This window comes from Notothenia rossii (assembly GCF_949606895.1).
Source record: "Notothenia rossii genome assembly, chromosome: 8".
NCBI lineage: Eukaryota > Metazoa > Chordata > Actinopteri > Perciformes > Nototheniidae > Notothenia > Notothenia rossii.
In genome coordinates, this window is record NC_136906.1 from 13,645,059 (window position 1) to 13,667,981 (window position 22,923).

General features: G+C 40.8%; 2 protein-coding genes and 1 long non-coding RNA gene across 8 annotated transcripts; 2 read left to right on the forward strand and 1 right to left on the reverse strand.

Annotated features, from left to right (window-relative positions):
* Positions 1–482: 482 nt before the first annotated feature.
* On the forward strand, positions 483–21,230 carry LOC307015375 (somatostatin receptor type 5-like). 6 transcript variants are annotated; one of them, XM_079643929.1, is made up of 4 exons: positions 483–542; positions 17,308–18,017; positions 19,563–19,973; positions 20,513–21,230. In XM_079643929.1, exons 2-4 carry the CDS (start codon positions 17,331–17,333, stop codon positions 20,597–20,599), a joined length of 1,185 nt encoding a protein of 394 aa, XP_079500055.1. In that variant the 5' UTR covers positions 483–542; positions 17,308–17,330; the 3' UTR covers positions 20,600–21,230. The 6 variants fall into 6 exon arrangements, with proteins under 6 accessions (XP_079500055.1, XP_079500054.1, XP_079500056.1 ...); XM_079643928.1 differs by lacking the exon at positions 483–542 and adding an exon at positions 12,747–12,825; XM_079643930.1 differs by lacking the exon at positions 483–542 and adding an exon at positions 12,754–12,813.
* Positions 4,566–8,150, reverse strand: LOC307015392. The gene is made up of 2 exons (XR_013801501.1): positions 8,018–8,150; positions 4,566–5,210 (listed from the first exon to the last, which is right to left on the reverse strand). It is a non-coding gene; the product is annotated as an uncharacterized lncRNA (long non-coding RNA).
* LOC307015383 (myeloid-associated differentiation marker-like) lies at positions 6,585–8,643 on the forward strand. The gene is made up of 2 exons (XM_079643941.1): positions 6,585–7,178; positions 8,033–8,643. Exons 1-2 carry the CDS (start codon positions 6,912–6,914, stop codon positions 8,519–8,521), a joined length of 756 nt encoding a protein of 251 aa, XP_079500067.1. The 5' UTR covers positions 6,585–6,911; the 3' UTR covers positions 8,522–8,643.
* Positions 21,231–22,923: the final 1,693 nt, after the last annotated feature.

Consider the following 22,923-nt stretch of genomic DNA (forward strand, 5'->3'; position numbering starts at 1 on the left):
ACCCAGTAAACACGGAGATACGATGATATAAATTCAATACATTTCAAAAGTATGAAAAATGGAAGCACATATTTGAATATCCTCGCCGTATTTGATCATTTTACGAAACGGAAAATACTGGAAACTGTAGATCCTGCTCAACAAGATGTATATGTGTATTTCTGTCGAAAGTACTGGCTTGAAACTATATGCCAGTCTTTGTTTCATGCAAAAAGACCCAATAAACACGGAAATACAATGATATAAAGTTAATGCAAATATATTTCAAAAGTATGAATAATGGAAGCACACATTTTAATATCTTCGCTGTATTTTATCATTTTACGAAACGGAAAATACTGGAAACTGTAGATTCTGCTCAACAGGATGTATTTACCAGGGAGGGGGTGAGGTAATCAGGTAAACGCAGTGATACGAAGCAAGACGTAAAGAGACGAAGAGGGACGGCGGGAACCAAAGAGAGGCGGCGGGAAATGGAGAGAGACGAAGATATACGAAGAAAGGCGGGAGACGAAAAGAGACGGAGGGAGACTGCGATTGAAGTAAAGTGACAGACACACATTGAGCATTTAGATACAGTTAGATAGATATAGAGTTTTGAAGATTCAACTATGATGAAGAGAACTCTGAACGTGAGTCAAGCTATAAGCTTGTTTTTTGACATGGAGGAGGAGGAGCCTGTTATGTTGCCCTCTGTGTCGTTGACAAAAACTGCTTTGAAGCGTGGCACAGATAAAGACAGAAAAAACAGATTTTTGTACATAATGTGTATATATATGTTTGTATTATATTTATAATAACACTTGCACTTTTATCAGAATGAAATCCCATGTACATTATTTAAGCTTTTAAATGTTGTGTTGTGCCTACTGTGTCACTGTTGACAGAACTTGAGAAATGAGGAAAAAAAGCCTATGGATACACCTGTTATTTGTTCATAAAATTTGTATAGAGTGGCGAAGTCACGCCCACTTACTTCCGCATCATGGGACCTTATTCCGAAAAAATAATACATTGAAGTCAATGGAGAGAGAAAACTTATCTTTTGATCCCGTTTGAATTGAGCCATGAAATACACATATGTTGTTTGTCAATCTTAAAAAATAATTTCCATGTCAAAAAATTCAAAGTTTGTCTTAAAACTGTTGAAATATAAGACTATGAGAAATACGCAACTAGAAAGACTACAAATCCCAGAGTTGCGTAAGTGCTGTCATAACTGATGTATTTCCTCCAGATAGCTAAAAATACATTTACTTACTGTACTTACTTACTTTAACAAGATGCCTGTGTGCTTTATTCCAGGTTGTTATCATACCAGTAATAGTACCTCTTGCTCGTTCTCGAAGAGCAACTAAAACAAAACACGAGAGTGTACCTTGTTAGCTAATGTTAGCTAGCTGACATTAACGTTACACATTACACTCGTGTTACTCACCGAAACCTTGCAAAGCCGGTCCCGCATGCTGGCTCTTACGGAACCGACTAAATCCCCTTTTTCGTATGTAAAGCTCTCAACATGCCCAGACTTGTAGTGATTTTCACCTCTTTCAATACTTTTGGCCTCATTCTGAAAGAAAGAGGTGAAATGTACCAACGTGACGGCCATCTTGGTGTTGGTGACGTGTGCAAGACCAGAGTTGTAGTTTATTGAGCGCTTCACACAAAGAAATGTGTAACTTCACAGTTTTACAACACATTTAAAAAATTTTGACTTGCAAAATTATCTTTTAAATTGACGAACATCATATGTGTCATTCGTGGCACAATTCAAACGGGATCGAAAGATAATCTTTCTCTCCCCATTGACTTCAATACATTATCTTTCCGAAATAAGGTCCCATGGAGGTCCACCGGAAGAGGAGGGACTTCGCCACTCTATTTAGGTTCATGCTACCTCAATCAAACTTTCACATTATCTTAGTGAAATCCCATGTATATATTTCCAGCTTTCAAATGGTTTCGTTGTGTATGTTTGTGTTACCTATATGAAAAATAATATCCTTTTCAAAATCGTTTTTTTTGTGATTTTGGGTCCAAAATGTTCATATAGTATCTCAAAATGAAAGAAATAACTATCAGCTTATATAGGTGAGGTTGTCCTTAAAAAAAAGATACCAAACATTGACATGCCAAACATTTCTTAATGGGGTTTAGTAAGACAAATCAAAAGTATGCGAAAACGGCCAAATTAGCCCAGGACTCCAAAGGGTTAAGACAATTTCATTAGAAGTTGTCTTAACTCAATAAACATCGATGCAAACTGTTGCGTTGATTTTCTTTGTTGAGCCAAGGCATTTGTTTTTAGAGTGTGGCAGGAAAAAAATGGATCTGTTGCCTATATGAAATGAGTGGGTGATAAAGGAATAAGGTTAGTGGGGAAACTCAAGGGAGAGGGAAATAAGAAGAGGGACGGAGAGGTCTCTGAGTAATTCAAAAGATCTGTTCTGCTTAATTGCCCTTAACTCTAGTTTGACACGTTTAGGTTTGGTCCGCTTTCTGTAATGCCACAACAGCTTTGGTTGACTCTGTAAGAAAAGCAAATCGTTTTACAAGGTAAAATATACACCTGAAAATATGATGTGCATGGTTCAAAAGGATTTTTTATTGACGTAGTAACCTTGAAACTGACAGCTGGCATTGCCCTCATTGGACAAAATACAGTGTGAATGAGCCATGTCATTATCGTGACAGTACCACTGCACACCACTGTCCCTGCAGGGCAAGCCTCTATACACAGGCTTTGAAAGTGTTTACTTAAGCACTCAATCACAAGTCTCATATATCTGCCTGTTTGGTCTGGTTAGAACCAGTCAGACTGGCCCATAAAGAATGAGACGACATCAACTTCCTACTGTCCCCTATTAACTCCAATTGATGCTTCAGACTAATAGCTTACAAAAAAATGAAATGGTGTAGTACACACTGTAAACAAGCATGCAAACACACACACGCTTGGACTTGCACAGACACACTTTTTTTCCCAACAGAGGCATTTTATACTGGCAACTTTATCTTGTGTTTGTTGTGTGTGTGTGTGTGTGTGTGTGTGTGTGTGTGTGTGTGTGTGTGTGTGTGTGTGTGTGTGTGTGTGTGTGTGTGCGCGTGCGTGCGTGCGTGCGTGCGTACGTGCGTGCGTGCGTTCATGCGTGCGTGCCTGCTTGCGTGTTTGTGTGGTCATCTAAAACAGTTGGCAGTAAAATGGATTTCATTTGGAACAGTACTGTAATTTAAAGCCCTTAGTTGATTAATCCATGTCCTAAAAAGCAACATTAATATCATACCTCAGATGTATTCTCTATGCAGTATTTCACACCTACATTTCATATCCAGCGAAAGACAAATATAAGCTCCGTGTATATCTTACATTATTCTTCTGTAGCACTGAGGCCAGATTCCTTTAAGCCTCCTGTAACGCATTTATAGATTGAATCCATAGATGTTTGGGCAAGCCGTTAAGTTAGCAAACATAATGAATAAGAAAAAGGGTGAAGTGAAAGGACACGTCATAGGGTGCAGTTCCTGTTGGACACGACACAACTGCTGTAAATCATTTGAATTATTGTATTGACCATGCCATATCTACAACTGATAAGCAACAACAAAAAGGGAAACACCTGATACTCCACCCCGAAAAAAACTCTCCATATGTCTCACACGCTTATTTAACATTTCCTTACTGACCATTTAAGGAAGAAGGTATGGATGGGCGTTGACAAGGGACCGGCCCAGGCCCGGCTCCAGGATGAAATTACTGAGGGGGCTGTTAAAAAATCAGAGGGGGCGATTTTTTTTTCACAACAACGAAAAATACTGGCAATGTAATGAATTGAAACACCAAGCTTTTTTCCTTCTCATTGCTCTACAATCTCTTTGCTTCTTTATTTTTATTCTGGATTTACCCCTCTCGTTCTGTTCTTTTCCTCTGATCTTTAATATTAGATAGTACATTATTAGATGGGCGAACTTTGGTTAACATACTAACATTGATTTCCTCAATTTATAAATGGACAGGCTCTGTAATTATACCATAACCTTTTCTCCTCTATCCCTTAACCCGTTTTCCTATACAGATTTACTTACTTACTATCTACTCTAGTCAGGTCAGGATTAAAGAAACATTAATCTGATTGATTTTTTTTTTTCAGGATTGAATGTTCAAATCAAGGCCTAAAACCTGGCTTTTCATAAGAAAGTCATTAATATATCAACCAAATGTAATATTGGATCAAATACTACACCAAATGGACAGACACAGATTAAAAATAAAAATAAAGTCCCCTGGTTTGTCTCTACTGCCATGAGAAAAATCAAATCAATGTTCCAAAATCCGTCACTAGATGTCGCTCATTGTACCAATTTGGTTGATATAATACATAACATATTATTATTCTAGTAAAAGGGCTCGCTTTGGCAAAAACCTGATCCATACAGCCCTAAATAATAACAAGTAACCATCACGTGTGGTGATATCTGTAGTTGTCTGTCTTATTTTTTGTTGATGTCAAACAACATGGATTTCAAGTCAATATACGAAAGTAAATCAAGAAATGAAGTAAACAAGCTGATTTTCAAGTTCCTTAAAAACACTGGTCTGAGGACAAGGATTTAATATGAACATTTAATAAATCAACAGTAGTTGGCGATATATGCTCCAAGTGGAAGCGATTCACCATTAAAGACAAAAGAAGAAGAAGTAGTAGAAGAAGAAATACGCTAACACAAACAGGCACAACACTGTTACTCTGTTTTTACTGACATGTAACATTTGATTTCACCTTGCTCTATTTTTTTTAACGCACGTTCAAAAATGGGAACATTTTCGGGAGTTTCAACCGGGTACCAGCCACCGAAAATGGGTCACCCATCCGACTGTGTTTACAGTAGCACACACGCTAACATTAAGACTACAAGCTCACTTGGGGTTGAGGCTTTTTTACACGTTGCTTGATTGCCTTCCCCACATATCTGATCTAAACATAGTAACGTGTATTGGTGAAAATGTATTTAAAGTTATTTCATAATTGTGACATTTATTGCACTTTTTGATGGATGAATGATGCTCAAAGTGAGGGGGCAAAGAATAAAACTGAGGGGGCAATGCCCCCTTTTGCCCCCTCGTGGCGCCGGGCCCGGACCGGCCATTGGTTCTGCATTCACCTTTTCTGTGTCCGTCATTCAGGCAGGACTAACCGGATGAGTTGCGTGGCCTGAGAAAACAAAAATAATAAAACAAATTAAGAAGGAAGAGGAAACAAGCTGGTGAAAAGAGGATATTGTAGTGCCGAGGACATGGAGTCAGAGGCGGTGCAATGGAGATGTGAAAGGGTACTTTAATAGAGAGCAGAATAGGACATGTTGTCGGGTCGCAGCCCGGGTCGACAAGAGAAAGAGCCAAGAGGGCACACACTATATATAGGCAACACATAACATGTCCGTGCGGGAACAATAGCCGCAACTGTAGTTCCCAGTTTGAATTCTGAACCCAGTGTATAAATAGGTGGTCACCACACAAGCCCCCCCAGAATTCAAACAAAATAAATCCTCGCGCCCGTGGAGGAAGCACCATAGGGGCCGACGAGGGTGTGGTTGCAGGTGAGGATCGGGCCATGGAACGGGCCACGAAAGGGGGCTGCAGGAGCGGGTAGGGGCCCTAACGAGGGCGAGGGCACCCCCACCGGGGGCGGGCCGGAACTGGCCGTCGTAAGGGGTCCGCAGTAGGTGTCGCAGAGAACCCAACAGGAAAAAGCGCAACCCGGCCGCAGGCAGACGTGCCGCGGCGGCGGGCATGAAGTCCTCAGCAGGCGCTGAGGCGTCCCCGGGAAGCAGGAAAGGAACCCGGCCGCGGGCATGAAGTCCTCGCCAAGCCTTGAGGTAACCCCAGGAGGCAGGAGCAGTCTCCCGGGAGGAAGGAGCCGTGGACAGACGAGAGGCCAGACAGGGTCCCGGAGCGCGCCACCCATGGGCCGATGGAGCATGGGCGACGTCCGGAACTGTCGAGGCGAGACGGGGTCCAGGAGTGCACCACCCAGGCATCGATAAAAACATGAGTGGCGTCTGGAACCGCCGTCGATGCGGTGAAAAAGGTGAGAGTATCCACCTGAGGTCAACCGGCTGGTCGAACCTCCTCTCCGGCACCAGAAAACTCAAAAGGGCCGATAGCCGTTAGCACTAGCCGTTAGCAGTAGCCGTTAGCATTAGCCGTTAGCACTAGCCGTTAGCCGCTAGCTAGCAGCCATGGGTAGCTGCTAGCCGCCGTTAGCCCCACGTGGTTAGCCGCTAGCCGGCAGCCATGGGTGGCTGCTAGCCGTCGTTAGCCCCACGTGGTTAGCAGCCAGGATGTGCAGCCGCACGCCCCGAAGAACAACTCCACGAGGTAGCAATGGGGATGCTGGTCGACCCAGCAGGTCGTGCATCGTCCCCCCGTTGGATAGAAAGCCGATGCGGGAACGGCGAGCAACGTCTCCAGCCTTCCGCGGAGCGCGCACCGAGCCTCAGTCCACGTGCCGGTGGCAGCCACGGGCGTCTCCAATCAAACCCCGGCATTTCGAGAAAGGAACTCGAATTCCTTTTGCCATGTTCGGCTCCGTCCAGGAAACTTCCCAAGATGTATCGGGGTCACCAGTGTAGTGCCGAGGACATGGAGTCGGAGGCGGTGCAATGGAGATGTGAAAGGGTACTTTAATAGAGAGCAGAATAGGACATGTTGTCGGGTCGCAGCCCGGGTCGACAAGAGAAAGAGCCAAGAGGGCACACACTATATATAGGCAACACATAACATGTCCGTGCGGGAACAATAGCCGCAACTGTAGTTCCCAGTTTGAATTATGAACCCAGTGTATAAATAGGTGGTCACCACAATATCTTATTAAATATCTCTCCAGAACCACAGTAACAGGATTACAACCACCATGGTGACACTGGATTTCAGGACACTGACAGTGCCTGTGGGCATCGTGCGGATACTGGAGCTGATCCTCACCTGTATCTCCTTCAGCCTGGTGGCTTCAGTGGGAAACAGGGCAGAGTCCTTCTGGACGTGGTGCATGTTCACCTGGTGCTTGTGCTTCTGCGTCACCTTTCTCATACTCTTCATGGAGTTCTTCAGCCTCAGCTCTAAGTTGCCGATCTCCTGGGAGGACTTCACTGCCGCGTTTGCCATGTTGGCAACTCTAATGGTTGGTATCTTCTCATTTGTCTTTGTTTACAAATATTTGTATTATAAACTTGACATGGGTTGTTGTTGAAGCCAGTGACATTAGTGTTATTGGGAATATTAAAGTCTACAGGTTGAAAAGAAGATGCATTTTAACCTAAATGAATGAGCTAACCTATTAAATAAATACAGTATGTGAGCCAAGATGAAAATGTAAACATAAGGGTACAGAGGGAGAACAAATCCACCTTATCACACAATTAATTTATGCACTTTTTAAGAAAAATATCCTGAAATTGTTTCATTTGGTTCATTTTGTTTTTAACCCCTACAATTCAATTAAAAGAGATTTACAGAAGCTGAGTTGTATTTACATAAAAAAGTATATTTTAATATAGCCACAACTCCCTAAACCAGATGATAATAATCACATTTGACTAACTTTGACATTAGGCTGTTGTAAAAATGTATGTTTATTATTTACTGGTGCTAATTAACTTTTTACTGGTGCTAATATACTTTTTACTGTTGCTAATATAAAAAAAGGGGTTATCAATAAGTGATAAGTGAACCCTTTCATCACAGCAGCAAGTTAAAACAAGGCCTTGCACATAATGTGAGAACAAAAAAAATAAATTAACAAACACAAAAAGAACAGAAACACAGAACTGAAAAGTAAAATGTATACATGTTGACAGTGAAAAATCTGTAGACTACCTGTCAAATGAACACAATGAAGGCCAAATTACAGAACAACATGTAAGAGTAGGATATCATTTACATTAAGTGTGCAATTGTTCTTAGAAGTAAAAAAGACTGACAGTAAGGTTAGAATGAATCATTTCTCATTCTTATAATTACCTTTTCCTCACACAGGTGCTAGCAGCGTCCATCATCTATCCCAGGTTCTACACTTGCTCCAGCTGCAGCAGACAGATCGGCGCCACAGTCACTTCCTGTCTGGTCTTTATCCTGTATGCCGTTGAAGTAGGGCTGACCCGAGCTAAACCCAGCGAGCTGAGTGGGTTCCTGTCCACAGTCCCGGGCCTCCTCAAGGTTCTGGAGGCCTTTGTGGCCTGCATCATCTTCATCTGCTTGGACCACCACCAGTACTCTAGTTATCCAGGCCTCCAGTGGTGTGTCGCTGTCTACTCCATTTGCTTCATCTTTGCCCTCCTCGTCATCATCTTTACCGTCTGCCGCCTTCTTTCTCTCTTCCCCGCACCATTTGGAGGAACCGGCAAAACAGGCAAAACCTCACCCTTAGCAGATAAGAAAACCAAAATCCAGTGGTCAGACATTAAGGTCCAAAAAACACACACTAGACCAGCTGGCAGGAAAACAATGGATCTGTTCCCTATATGAAATGAGTGGGTGATAAAGGGAATAAGGGTAGTGGGGAAACTCAAGGGAGAGGGAAATAAGAAGAGGGACGGAGAGGTCTCTGAGTACTTCAAAAGATCTGTTCTGCTTAATAGGCTCTGTGCACAAGATGGCGTCTATCAACTTCCGGCGGCTGGGTGTAAGGCCGAGTACTTCCGGTTTGAGTACAAAGTTTTGACAGCTTGACAGTTTGACAGTTTTTTATGACACACCGAGAGCAAGAATGAGCGGATTTCGGGGAAAAGAAAAGCGGTTGGCCTTCCAGCGTGTAAGAAACTCGTCACTACATTGCTGTGTGCCCCTTTGTACAAATTCGTCCCGTTATCAGAATCAGAATCCCTTTATTAGTCCCACAGAGGGGAAATTTGCAGCGTTGAAGCAGGAAAGAGCCACAGACAGCTTAGTGTTGAATATCTTACATGCGTTAAAAAGTACTAAGTTATAATATAATAAACAATATGCTAAAAAAATATATAAAAAGTTACATAATTTTCAAAAATACAGATCAAAAACAAATCAAATCTACAAATCAAATCCTGTAGCAGTTCTTTGGATTTAGCAGCCGGTATATATTACAGTTATTAAAGATGGCATATGTATATAAAGTATATATTGCACATAATGCACATATTGCATATAGTTTGACGGTATTTAACAGCAGCAAGTTACACAATGTTATAATCGGGAGATAAGTTTCCATTCATTTCGGCAAGCCTGGGCAACAACGATTAAAAGATTTCTTGCTCCCAAACCAATTGTGTATTTCATTACAAAAAGCAGTTATACCATACTATGTTTAGGTACTAATGAATTATATCCTCAAAACAAACGCACACATAAATAACAAAGGAAAATAAATAATTTAATAAATCCACAATATGATAACATTTTACAGATTAATTTAATAAACTTTTACAAAACATAGGTTGATGTTATATCGGGGGGAAAAATACATATCTAAACATTTCAATTAGTCTCCGCATATTTAAGTAATGCTAGTTTATATAACAGATGAACAGATGTACAATATCCAGAAAGTAGATGCAAAAGATATATATAATGTGTGCATTTCCAACATATCCTCTGAAAGAGTGTTAGTCGTTGAGTAGTGAGCCATTCGTTTTTTTTTCGTGGTGCGAGGTCTGCTGAGAAGTCCTTGTATGCCTCGCTGACTTTGAGGACATATGGGTCTGGCAGCTCCCCCCGCACGGCCTTGTAACGTGTACTCCTTTGAACATGTTTATATGATAATTAGGACTTTAAGAACAATTTTACACTCAGACAACAATCACAAAGTTGTAGCAGGCTACATACAATTACTTAGGACAATAGATATTACCTTACACCGTCAGCATCTGTAAACTGCTTTGGCTTAGTGGAAATGAACACCATGTCACTCACTCTGCCTGGTTTCACACCCTATTAATTACACAAAAGAATTGTCAAATTAATTGAAAAGGTCGTTGATGCAACATACTAAATCAGCTCTTTGCACAAAGGAAATACTCATTAAACCGTGGATTGGTTGTGAACACATACTGTACTTACCGTGGTTCTTGGCTTGTGCCATCGCTGCTCTGTTTCAGTGCAGCTGAGGACAGGGGGTACAGCAGCCAGGTTGAGTGTGGAGTAGTGTGCGGTCTGGAACAGCAGTGCAACATTGTGGTTGCAGAGTGCTGTTCCAGCTACACAGGAACACTTTGCCACTGCAATCTCCAAAGGTGAACAGTTCTTAAAACAACATGTCAGTCATTTTACATTTAGGACACTGCTTCAATACAACACAGACAAATGAGAAAGCTGAGAGCAGGCTGATCAGGCAAGTAATAGGTGTGGGAAAAGGCTAAACCATGTCAGGTTGTCAGTCACATCACATACACAGAAGTTCTGCTGTTTGGAATACTGTAATTTAAGGAAATTCAAACAGATAAGCTTGTATAGCCTGTCTCAGCTCTCTCAATTTATTATCTTATATTATAACTACATAAAATAGTGTCTGTAGAATGTTGAACAGCTTAACATAGATGTAGGGTAAAAAACCAGCACTTACCTAACACTGGCCAATACAAATAATTGGACCCTACATGGATTATACTAACCATTCAGTAAAGAACAGCAGCCGTCACAACCAGTTTCTGGGGTTTCCATGAAAGCGGAGACGGTTTTCAACCTCTTATTAAGAATCTTTGATGAAAGCTAAGTTTGGGTTTAGCTAATGTATTTATCATTTTAGATGAGAGGGTTACAAAACGAAAATAAATCTGTAGCCCCTTCAGTCAACAGCTTTGGTTGACTCTGTAAGAAAAGTAAATCGTTTTACAAGGTAAAATATACACCTGAAAATATGGTGCGCATGGTTCAAAAGGATTTTGAACCATTTTTTATTGACGTAGTAACCTTGAAGTTGACAGCTGGCATTGCCCTCATTGGACAAAATACAGTGTGAATGAGCCATGTCATTATCGTGACAGTACCACTGCACACCACTGTCCCTGCAGGGCAAGCCTCTATACACAGGCTTTGAAAGTGTTTACTTAAGCACTCAATCACAAGTCTCATATATCTGCCTGTTTGGTCTGGTTAGAACCAGTCAGACTGGCCCATAAAGAATGAGACGACATCAACTTCCTACTGTCCCCTATTAACCCCAATTGATGCTTCAGACTAATAGCTTACAAAAAAATGCAATGGTGTAGTACACACTGTAAACACGCATGCAAACACACACGCTTGGATTTGCACATACACACTTTTTTTCCCTACAGCATACCTGCCAACCCTACCGATTTGGGAGTAGTCTACCGCTTTTGACATGTTTCTACCGCCTACCGATTTAGCTGGCTTTCCCTACCGATTTCAATCTTCCCAAATTATAAAAAATAAAAATGCCCCTTGGCGCACCATACACAATGGACTCGACTTTGGATCCTATCCAATGAAATTGGATTTGCTCATGACGTGATTAGTGTTCGTTCTTGGCGCTCCAGGGTTGTTTATTCACATCAGAGATGTTCAACAATACACACAGCTACAGGTTTTGATATGGAAATTCTGCGATGAATAGAACCCCTAAGAAAGAAGAAGCCCACCAAGCGGTGGGACAATGTGTTTAAAGCCAAGTGGACAGCAGATCACAAGTTTATCAAGGCATCACAGAGAGGAGAGAAGCACACGAAGGTCTGTTGGCAGGGAAAATAAACATCTTCCAAAAATGCACCTGCTGCAACTGGAAACCAGACCCTGAACTTCTCAAGAAAGCCAAGTCTGCTACCAAGCACTAAAGTGACTGAACATTGTATGTCCAATTTTTGTGAAAAATGCAAAAAGTGATGCAATATATTAAGTACATGGTTTATAGCCCTGTAATTACTGTGGTTCAATTTCTTCTGATTACCTAATTTGGGTGTGCACATTTGCCACACGCAAACCTACCTCTTTTGGATTTGGAAAGGTTGGCATGTATGCTACAGAGGCATTTTATACTAGCAACTTTATCTTGTGTTTGGTGTGTGTGTGTGTGTGCGTGCGTGCGTGCGTGCGTGCGTGCGTGCCTGCGTGCGTGTGTGCGTGCGTGTGTGTGTGTGTGTGTGTGTGTGTAGGAAGGCGCCATTTTCCAGCGTTGCGGGATATTTTTAAAAAATGTGCAGCATATACAAAAAAATGACACTTCATATTTCATTTTCAGATCATTTTCTTTCGCTTCTCTCCAGATTGTCGGAGAGACTGAGAGGCAGTGATGCAAACGGCTGAAATAGAGACGCCTCACACAGCCAGGCTCACTGCATCATCATCATGCAGACACCAGATCACACTGTCACCTCCAATAATTTCACAGATTAACAACTTCATCACTCATCATATGGGCTGTGTCACATCTCAGCTCTGTTAGTGTGTGTGTGTGTGTGTGTGTGTGTGTGTGTGTGTGTGTGTGTGTGTGTGTGTGTGTGTGTGTGTGTGTGTGTGTGTGTGTGTGTGTGTGTGTGTGTGTGTGTGTGTGTGTGTGTGTGTGTGTGTGTGTGTGTGTGTGTGTGTGGCAGCCTGTTGTTAACGCTGCATTGACCTGGATGACAACAACATGAAGCTAATGGCTTCAAATTAGGCAGCTTTCTCCAACAATTATCATCACATCTCCTTCAATGTGCAATTTCATCCTCCTTCCACCACTTTTCCGTTTTAGCCTAATTTATCTCTCCCTCCGTCTCAGGTGCCCCGGGGCACCATCAAGGTGATCTGTTCCCCAGGCTGCACCTCCATAACTCTGGCTGTCATTCACAGTAGGGAAAAAAGTTTGTATATTTACTGGAACCTCTAAACAGTGGTGTAGAGTAACTATTCAAGTTCAATGTTGTGTTACTTTTTACTTCTACTCCACTACAATTCAGAGGTAAATTGTGTCATTTTTCTCCCAGTAATTTGTTTTTAATTATCTTTAGTTACTTAGCTTATTTGGATTAATAATGTGAAATATAATCAACACTTAAATAAGACTTAATTACACCTGGAGTAAATTCACAAACTACCCTGCAGTATACAAAGCAATTAAACTAGCTGCACCTTTACCAGTTTTAATAATGCAGCAATATTTATAATCAAAACAGGTAGTATATAATATTCTGAAATGGACCGATCTGCAAAATGAGTACTTTTACTTTTGGTACTTTAAGTTTATTTTAATGCAAATACTTTTCTACTTTTAATTGAGTAACATTTTGATGGCAGGACTTTCACTTGTTGTTACAGAGTATTCCTACTCTACTTTTACTCAAGATCTAAGTTCTATCCCCACCACTGCCTCTAAATAAAAAACGGAAAAAAATGTGTTAAATGTGTGTTTTTACTCCAACAACTAGTCTCGTGCTGTCAGGTGATTGCAACCACCTATGGGTGGGACTTTCCCATCCAAGAGGCGGGGGTTGTTTTCCACATAAATACTCGCAGAATGCCTCGAAGCGCTAAATGACCCTGGGAAAGATCAGCTTTAGGACGCACGGAATTTCCTTGAGACTTGCGCGGAAAATCCTGGAAGATAATGTTGCTTTTAGCGACTGTGGAAATGGAAATCTGAGCGTGGTGACATCAAGAAAATGCGGCAGGATGAACATTCAAGTGTGAGGTTTCTCTTTAAAGCGACTGAGGAAAATAACGAGAGAGTTGATTTTGACCCCAGAGAAACCTGATGAATATCGTGGGAGACGCGCATCACGCCTACTGATATTGGTGGAGAGGTAAAGCGCACAGGTACGTTGAATACCACGCCATTTAAAAGAGAAATGTAAATGTAAATTCATGAAATACTTGTTTATTAGTTAGTTCACTCTACCCCTCGATTCCACCGGGTCCGTCTACGTCGCGTCACGGCTGCGCCGCGGTTTTGGTCCGGCGTCATACCCTACCGGGCGCGTTTCAGGAGCGTTTCAGAAGCAGAGTGTCTTGCGTGCCGGCTCGCAGTTTTTGTTGAGTTGGACATATTTCCTGGACAGGCTACTTTGTACAGACAAAGTCAACCCTTAGATGCATAAGTGGGTCTTTTTGGACCCGGGGAGGTGGTTTTCTTGAAGTATCTTTGTAAATCAATTTTTTTTATCATTTCATATTCCAGCTATTCCTCAAAAAACATGTTTTGGATATCATGCAATTTACATTTTAAGAAATTGTAGTTTTTGTATTACTACCCCAAGCTTCCATAAGTGGGTCAAAAATGACCCGCATGCATTTTCTATGGAATCCTATGGGAACCTTTGATTCTTATCACCTGTTGCTGTCAGGGATACATTCACTGTACCACACAGACTACATCACAAGTGATACCTCTCAGGAAGATTATTTTACACAGCAAGAGCTGATACCTGTCAGTAGGCCTATAATAATAATAATAATAATAATAATAAAAATAATACATTATATTTGTATAGGGCTTTTCAAGGACTCAAAATCGCTTTACAATATAAGGGAAGGTTAGGGTGGGGGTTATAGGACTATCAAGCTTGATCAACCGGCATGGATTGATGGGGGGGCTATGAGTAGACAAGAGGAGAAGAGGTTCGTTTTGAAAAGGGACTGGAATACTGTGAGGGTCTCAGAATAGCGGAGATCTTTGCATCAATATGCTCAAAACGTTTTTTTTGAAAATGTAAAAAAAATGTCTAAAATTATAAATTGTAAAAAATTAAATATAAAATATTTATAATGTGAACCAAAATATAATACTAAATACTATACAAGTGATTTTTCTTAACCGAAATGACCAAAATTGCATAAAAACACATTATTCTAATACGGGTCCTTTTAGACCCACTTATGGAAGAGTATAGGGTCCAGTCACTCGTGCATCTAAGGGTTAATAATAATTGTAATATTCCAGTTATAAACGACATGAATCAAAGATGTGTTGCTGTATTTTAGTGGTAAAAAATAAAGGCATTCACCATCATAATTATTCTATATAATTTACACAGTGCCTGTAAACCGGAGGAGAACGCTGGAATTTCTCCTCCTACTTGAAATACTACGGAGGGATAGGGTCTGCAAAATTAGTTTATTTTGGGGATTGACTGGATGCTCTGACCGATCCACTTCCTGCCCGGCGCTATGCAACGCCTCTATGCAACGTAGAATCAGGGGTTCCCTAGATTCCACCGGGTCCGTCTTCGTTGCGTTACGGCCGCGTTATGGATAATGTTACGGAACTGCGAGCCCTGAAATGCTCCTAAAACGCGCCCGGTAGGGTATGACGCCGGAGAAGGCCGTTCCAAAACCGCGGCGCAGCCGTGACGCGACGCAGACGGACCCGGTGGTATCGAGGGGTAGTGGCGCGGCAGGGTTTCGCCGCCGCGAGGCTCCCCCCGTCGACGCTCGCGAAACAGAGGGCCTCATCATATAACTTTGCGTGGGGCCTCATGTTGGCCAGGGACGGCCCTACGTGGACATGTGTGTTTGGAAAACTTGTGAGCCATAAAAGTTTATTTGGCAAAATTAAGATTTAATAATAACGAGCCAGGCATCGGATGGCTGTGGGCTGAAGGTGTTATAGATCAGTTGACACCATTTCAAACACCAAGCAGTGTAAAGGGGGACAGGGGCTCCTGTGTTTGTGTTCTCAACATCACTGTGCGGGCTGCGCGTCATTCCCGTGTTTTGAAGCGCGGTTCAATGCATCTTTACGTCACACTTCTTATTTGTGCAACACATTTTTGGCTGACAACTGACTGCTTTAAGGTTGTTGTTGTTGTTGTTGTTGTTGTTATTATTAGTATTATTATTATTATAGGTCAAACACAAGGCAGCAGGTGGGGATATTGTTGATGAAGTCTCATAATGGCAGTAGGAATTCCATTATTAATGGGGGCAGCCATTGTTTTAATTGCTGTAACATGCTTTACATTTTATATGTCAATTAGGGATACCTTCACAAACTTATATCATTATTTTAAGTTTGGTTGTAATATTAAAGATGAACGTTGAAAATGTAATTAGGAATTACTCTTCAATCAATTGCTCTGTGGTGGAATCAACATTTTACTATCTGAATCAAGAGTTTTAAATTCACTAACATTCAGCTGCATTATGATTGGTGGAATTTACGTACATTTATTATGTACAATATTGAGGTGCTGCACACTTTAGAATTAACTCCACCTTTACCGGCTGCAACATTAGAACAATGTTCACATGAATGCATCACCAATTAAAATATATTTTAATATGAAGTGAGTCAATTTGCTAAATGTTACTTCTAGTCATTTAATTCAATGTTGTTTTATTTTAACTTGTAGCAGACCATTTTTACTCCATTGTTTTACTACTTTCAATATGGTTAAATATCTGAGAACTTCTACCACACAGATTATATTACAAGGCAAAATTAGAACTAAATTGACTTTGAAAAAAAAGATGTTAACAGCAGTGAAAGGACACAAGACACTGATTTGAGTTCATCTTCAGCTCAAACTTCCTTATGTCCCCAGACTGCATGAATGCACACGAGCACACATCCATCAATCAGTGAGTTATCCATTGTCTACCTCATCTCCTGTTGAACCTCAATTCTAAAATAAAAAATCCCACCAATCATGTTTCCAGTTGGCGGGACAAGTGACAAGATGACCTCCTGTTGTCATTTAAATGATCAGCTCAACATACAATCACACTTTTATATGCTAGAATATAGTCCTAAAGTATATTGAACCAGTACACTTTATCACACTTGAGGGATTTCACAAAAAAAATGGAATAGTTGATAAAATCAATTACTTATGTTCCACTTCAAATTCCTTAATTTATATTTTTCATTGTGGCACTCTAGCTCTTTGAGGATTTTGGCTACGTGATAATTGGCTGCTGTTTCTTGTTCCTACATTTATGGACATCTAATTCAACTCCAATGACAGTACTTGGAACCTGCTTATCATTTTCTAGGAAGATTAACTTCCCATTAAGAGAAATGGACTGTTGGCCACTGGCCCAAGAAATTTAGTGGAACGTTTCCCTAATAATATTGGCACCTTGCCCAGAATGCCTCAAACCCATGTGTTGTTGTAAGGTGCAGAGGTATACATAACATAGATTGTTTAAAGACAAAACTCGCCTTAGAACAGCCCCGGGGTTCAGATACTGCTTGGATGGTCCCATTTCCCAAACTGCCAAACTGCCAGACAGACAATCCAAGCTGAACATTGCATTTCTTTAGTATAGTTAACATGTGTTGTTTTCAAGTATCACATTTGTACATTTGTGTCTGCATTTTCCCTAATTTACTGTAATCCTAACAGACACCAGCACTACCTCCTTCAACATGGATGGCTACTACAATTGGACGTCAATATCTGACAATGTCACCTTGCCTGTCTCCAAGCCCTACCCAAGCTACCCCACCCACAAAAATAACTCAGACTTGCCCGAACCAATGTCCTTCAACGTGGTTACTGCAGTTGTCTACAGCATCGTCTTTATTGTGGGTCTTCTGGGTAACACTCTGGTTATCTATGTGGTGGTTCGCTACACCAAGATGAAGACTATAACCAACATGTACATCCTCAATCTAGCCTTGGCGGATGAACTCTACATCCTAGGAATTCCTTTCCTAGGCACCAGTAGTGTGCTTTCCTACTGGCCTTATGGAGATTTCTTCTGCAAGGTGTACATGACTGCTGATACCATGTGCCAGTTCTCCTCCACCTTTTGCCTGACGGTGATGAGCATCGATCGCTACATGGCTGTGGTTCATCCTGGTCGCAGTGCCAATTGGCGGAAGCCCCAGGTGGCCAAGACTTTGAATGGCATGGTGTGGGTTGTGTCCTTTGTGGTCGTGCTGCCCGTCACGATCTACTCACATGTACAGGAGGAGTTCAACACCTGCAACATTACCTGGCCTGAGCCGCACGAGTTGTGGGCCATTGCCTTCATCCTGTACACATCCATCCTGGGCTTCTTTGGTCCTCTGGTTGTCATCTGCCTCTGCTACCTGCTCATTGTCATCAAGGTAATGAGATAAATAGAACTGGTCTTTGGCTTTTAATGGTCTCTAAATACACACCCCTGCCTCATATTAAGATTAAGTTAAAAAACAACAATATAGTTAATGTTCTAATTTTAAATTAAGGATAACTAAAGCGTAACAAAACTACTTGCTTGTGTTTAGTCCACACTACTACTTGTATAGCTCAAGTAAAAGATCATGCTTGTCTTAAAATAAGTATGTGTTTTACATTGACATTAAAGGTAGGGTAGGTAAGAATGGAGAAACCAGCTCGAGTGCGCTAGAATTTGAAAATACGCAGCTGAAAAAAATCTGCCCCTTCCTTCAGACTTCCTTACAGAGCCCCTCCTCCAACACATGAACGCCCACATGACCAATGAGGGCACGAGATAAGTTTGTGCACAGATGGAAGGCTGACAGGCAGGTATGCTATCCAGTTATTTTAGCCGGGCCGGCTAAAATGATTGGTCGTGCTTTTTAAAGCGCCACGGCTTCCACAGATGACATTTTTTAATGTATTTATTGTCAAAGCATTTAATGTATTCATTGCTATCGGGATGTTAAGAGCATTCAATGAAATATAACAAAAAGTGTTTCTGAAAAAAATTACCTACCCCACCTTTAAGGTATGAAGTAAATAAAGTAAACATTGACTCTTCCCCCTGCCCTCCACACTGAATGGACGTCTATAGGCGCGTTCACACCAAGTACTTTTCCCACAAAGGTTCCTGAGAACTCTTTAGTTCTCATGAACTAAGTACAGATCGCATTCACACCGGAAATTAGTTCCTGGGGGTGGATTAGGCAAATGAAGCCACTGACGTCACTTCTTCTTTTTCTGCTTTGGGTTTACTGGCAGGCCGCAAACAACTTCACGGCGTATACTGCCGCCCAAAATCCCCGGCCGGAAGTCCCCGGAGTTAGGGACTGGCTTCAGTAGAAGCTGCTGGGACTCCCAGCAGCTTCGACTGAAGCCTTCCGAAACGGCCAGAACGCCGACACCTCCTCGTCTCCACCGCTCCCATGTTTTATTTTGTGTTGTCATAAGTTAGTCTCTCTGCGTTTCTGCGCTGGGCTAATGCTAATGCTAATAATGCAATGTGAGGATAATAAAATTGCAGCTTCACAAACGTTTTTGGGAGTTGGGGCGTGGTTTGCATTCCGCCCAGCCAATCAGACACAGGAACCTTTTTCTCCCACGACTGGAAAGGGGGTAAAAAGGGTTCTCTAGAACTAATTTAGTTCCTGGGACTTTTTGGTGTGAACGCAACTAAATCGTAGTTCTCAGGAACCTTTGTGGGAAAAGTACTTGGTGTGAACGCGCCTTATGGATCATGATTAGAAACATATCTGTAATATATTGTATATCTGTATACAAACGTAATCTGGGGCAAGTTTTATTTTCCTCAAAAAGTTATTGAGAATGCATTTGTGTTGTATGGCACCCCAATTCCCGGAAGATCAGGCTGGAATACACTTTTGAATTTCCCTGTAGCTTCTTCTGTCAAAGTCTCATGAAACCTTCTCAATGTCCCATCTCACTTTCAGGTGAGGTCAGCGGGTGTGCGTGCAGGCCGGACCAGGTGGCGTAGATCTGAGCGGAAGGTGACACGCATGGTGGTGATCATCGTATTGGTGTTCGTACTTTGTTGGCTGCCCTTCTTCACTACCAACATGGTCAACCTGATTCATATCATCCCTGAGAGCAATACCAATGCTGCCATCTACTTCTTCCTGGTCATCCTCACCTATGTTAACTCCTGCGCCAACCCAATCCTCTACGGCTTCCTATCTGACAACTTCAGGCAGAGTTTCAAGAAGGTGCTCTGCATCCAGAAGCCAAACACTGCTGGGAACGGAGGCCAGATGAGAGGTAGACCGACTTCCCCCAAGGAAAACCACAATCCTGTTTCCTCGCGAGAAAATCACACACAGAATGGAACCGTGCAGAGCATTCAGGTATTGTGTAAACCATATTCATGTGATCCATCTAGTTCCTGATTAAAGCCAACATTCCGACCTCATTCCTAATAGATTTTACAACTGGTATACTTAACCATAAAGAGGCCCTTTTATTTCTCTTTGGGGTTTTCCCTTTCCTGTAGTGTGTAATATAGGTTTATGTGTGTGTAAATGGTCTGCAAAGGCTAAAATCACAAAGGTCCCCCCCCCTCCCTGCCTGAAACGCCTCACAACGTAACACTCACGCTTCCATTGCACCAACACATTATACTATTATGATATGCTAAGTGCCTATTGTAGTAGAGGCTCAAAATACAAATATGAACCTGAAAATGAGCATAATAGGGCCCCTTTCAAAAGAAGGACCCGGGCAGGCATAATCATTGTGTTTAAAAAATATATAGCCTTGTCATTGTATTGTATTATTTAAAGTCATACTTATAGTAGAAACATGTTTCATAGTTGAATGAAATGTCAATGTTTTTTCATTTTGTCTTTATTGTATTCCTAATCTATGTGTCTGTGGTATGTTTCAGCAGCCTGTCCAAATGCCGGTTAATGACGACCATGACAATCACCCTTTTACTACAAAAACAGAGCTGAATGGCCAACAATTGCTTTGAGTTTTCAAGCAAGGGGACCGTGATCTAGTCTGCTACAAAATGGGACGTGGGACTGTTCACTCCCGGACAATTTTTTGATAGGTATTTCCTGTCTTTATTGCTGATACTCCCTATCTGATTGGGACTTTTGTAGAGAAGACCAGAGTGAGCAAATAACCCTCATTACTGATTTGTGTTTGTTCTCTATGTCTTTGAACTGTATTTAGGATAGCTGCAGTGTACAAGCATTAGGCTATGTAAAGATGCAACATCTCAAAATGAAACAAAACACGTTTCAAAAGCTTTACACTCTCAAACAGCTGTTTTTAGCTTAACTGCATAGAAAAAAATACAGGAGGCATTTTTCTCCAATTTATTTTTCACATTTGATCATATTATAGTAAGAAGCCTTGTTAAATGTACTGCTGGTGCTTTTTGCTATTGATGCAATCACTGTACTGTATACCTGTTATCTTGATGAAAACTGTATAATGTACATTAGCCAGCACTTGAAACACCAGTGTGTGCAAGTGGACGGTTGGGCAGGTAGACGGGCAGGTAGGCCGTCCAATCACTTCTTGCAGGCCAAATGAATTGATTGGACAGGCTTTTTCCAGGCCTGCAAAAACTTCAGTTAACGTTTGTAGTTTTTTTTTTTAATTTATTTATTGATAATTTTTGGAAAGTAGAGAATTTCAACAAAAACAACTATTTGCATATACCCAACATTCAGGGAAGAATCTTGGAAATATTTGTTTCGTAAACGCATTTTGTTTCTTGTAAAACGCAACTATTCCAGCAGAAAGTGGTTGATTGATCCTTTCATCTAACAGTCAACAATAAATGATACAGCTGTACTTCCCCAAATATTAATCTGCTTTTTTAAAAGGAGAATCTCTGATATTTGGTGCTGCGATACATTATGCTGAATTTATCATGTGAGCCATTATAGTACAGATCGTTTCACCTTGTTTTTTTGTTTTTTTTACCGGGAGTTACGGTAATATTAAAATTCCGCAGTTGTTCTCTTTCTTACAGTAAACTTGTGCTGCTTTAAGCAGATTGAGCACTGCTCTGTTGGTTAATTGTAAAGCTTGTTCAAACATTTCTCATTACCATTACAATTATATTTTTCCTGACTTGTTAGATAGGGCTTTTTTGTGACATTTTAACATCAATGTAACTAATCTATGAACATTCCTTGAAGTAGCTCAGCCAAGTATTGTACATATACGTCTATCTCTTCTATCTTATATTTCTAAAACAGAATCTGCTGGAGCAGATGTCATGGAGAAGTAAAGTGAGCATTTAGCTCCTGGACTTTGAGCTTTCATATTATATGCCAACCTTATTGGGAAATTGCTGTGGCAAATGTTAACGTAAGCCAAGCAAAACCATGCTAACAATGTTTGTGGTGTGTTTGAGTTCAGCAAGAAGGACCTGTGGAAAAATGGATACCTTGAAGGATACATTGTTTGTGTCTGAAAAACACTGAATTAAAACCAAAATAAGATTATAGGCCACTTTAGTTGTGGAGTTTTGAGTTCTACATCCTTAAACAAATAAAAGATCTAATGTCAGAAAAATAAAATCAGATGACTTTCAATTTGTGTTAATGGTGGAGGGGTTTTGTTTGTTTGGTTTCCTCCAAATTAAAGCTATAGATATACACTTCACTTTTTCCCGTTTTGAAGTATATTCGATTACAATGTCATGAACACGTTGAAAGACTTATTGGAACTTTCATCCATCTCCATTCTCAAGTTGAATAAATGCATAATAGTATGGGTCTTAAGTAACTACTTTTTAACTTGTTCAGAAGGCACACAAAATAAAAATAAAACCTGAGTAAGTAAGAAGTGATACAACAAAATAGGAAAAGCTGACAATAAAACATTTTTGTAAACATATTTTAGGATGTAACTTGAAATCAACATAATGTGCAAATGTGCAGAAAAAGAAATATTTCAAATTAAAAATTAACTAGAGAACTCTCTTAAACACTGGATAACTAATTGTGGGGAGAGTTGTAAACTCAACAATAACTCGTCATCTTTTAAGCTGATATAAAAAACATGTCAGCTAACAATTGGTAATTTACACATCTAGCAGTTAACTTATGCAGGTTGAGATGTAAACAAAAAGTAAGTTTATGCATATCAACCTGTTATATTACAATGGAGTTGTACTAAATTACAACACATATCATTGACATTATTTGATTCAGTGAAGCTTATAATACTATCTAGTCTATGTAATGTAACTAATTTCCATCGCTGTACAGCATGGGTTTCCAGTAGCCTTCATCATTTTCTCCCCCTGAGCATTTTCAGAATCATCAGAAT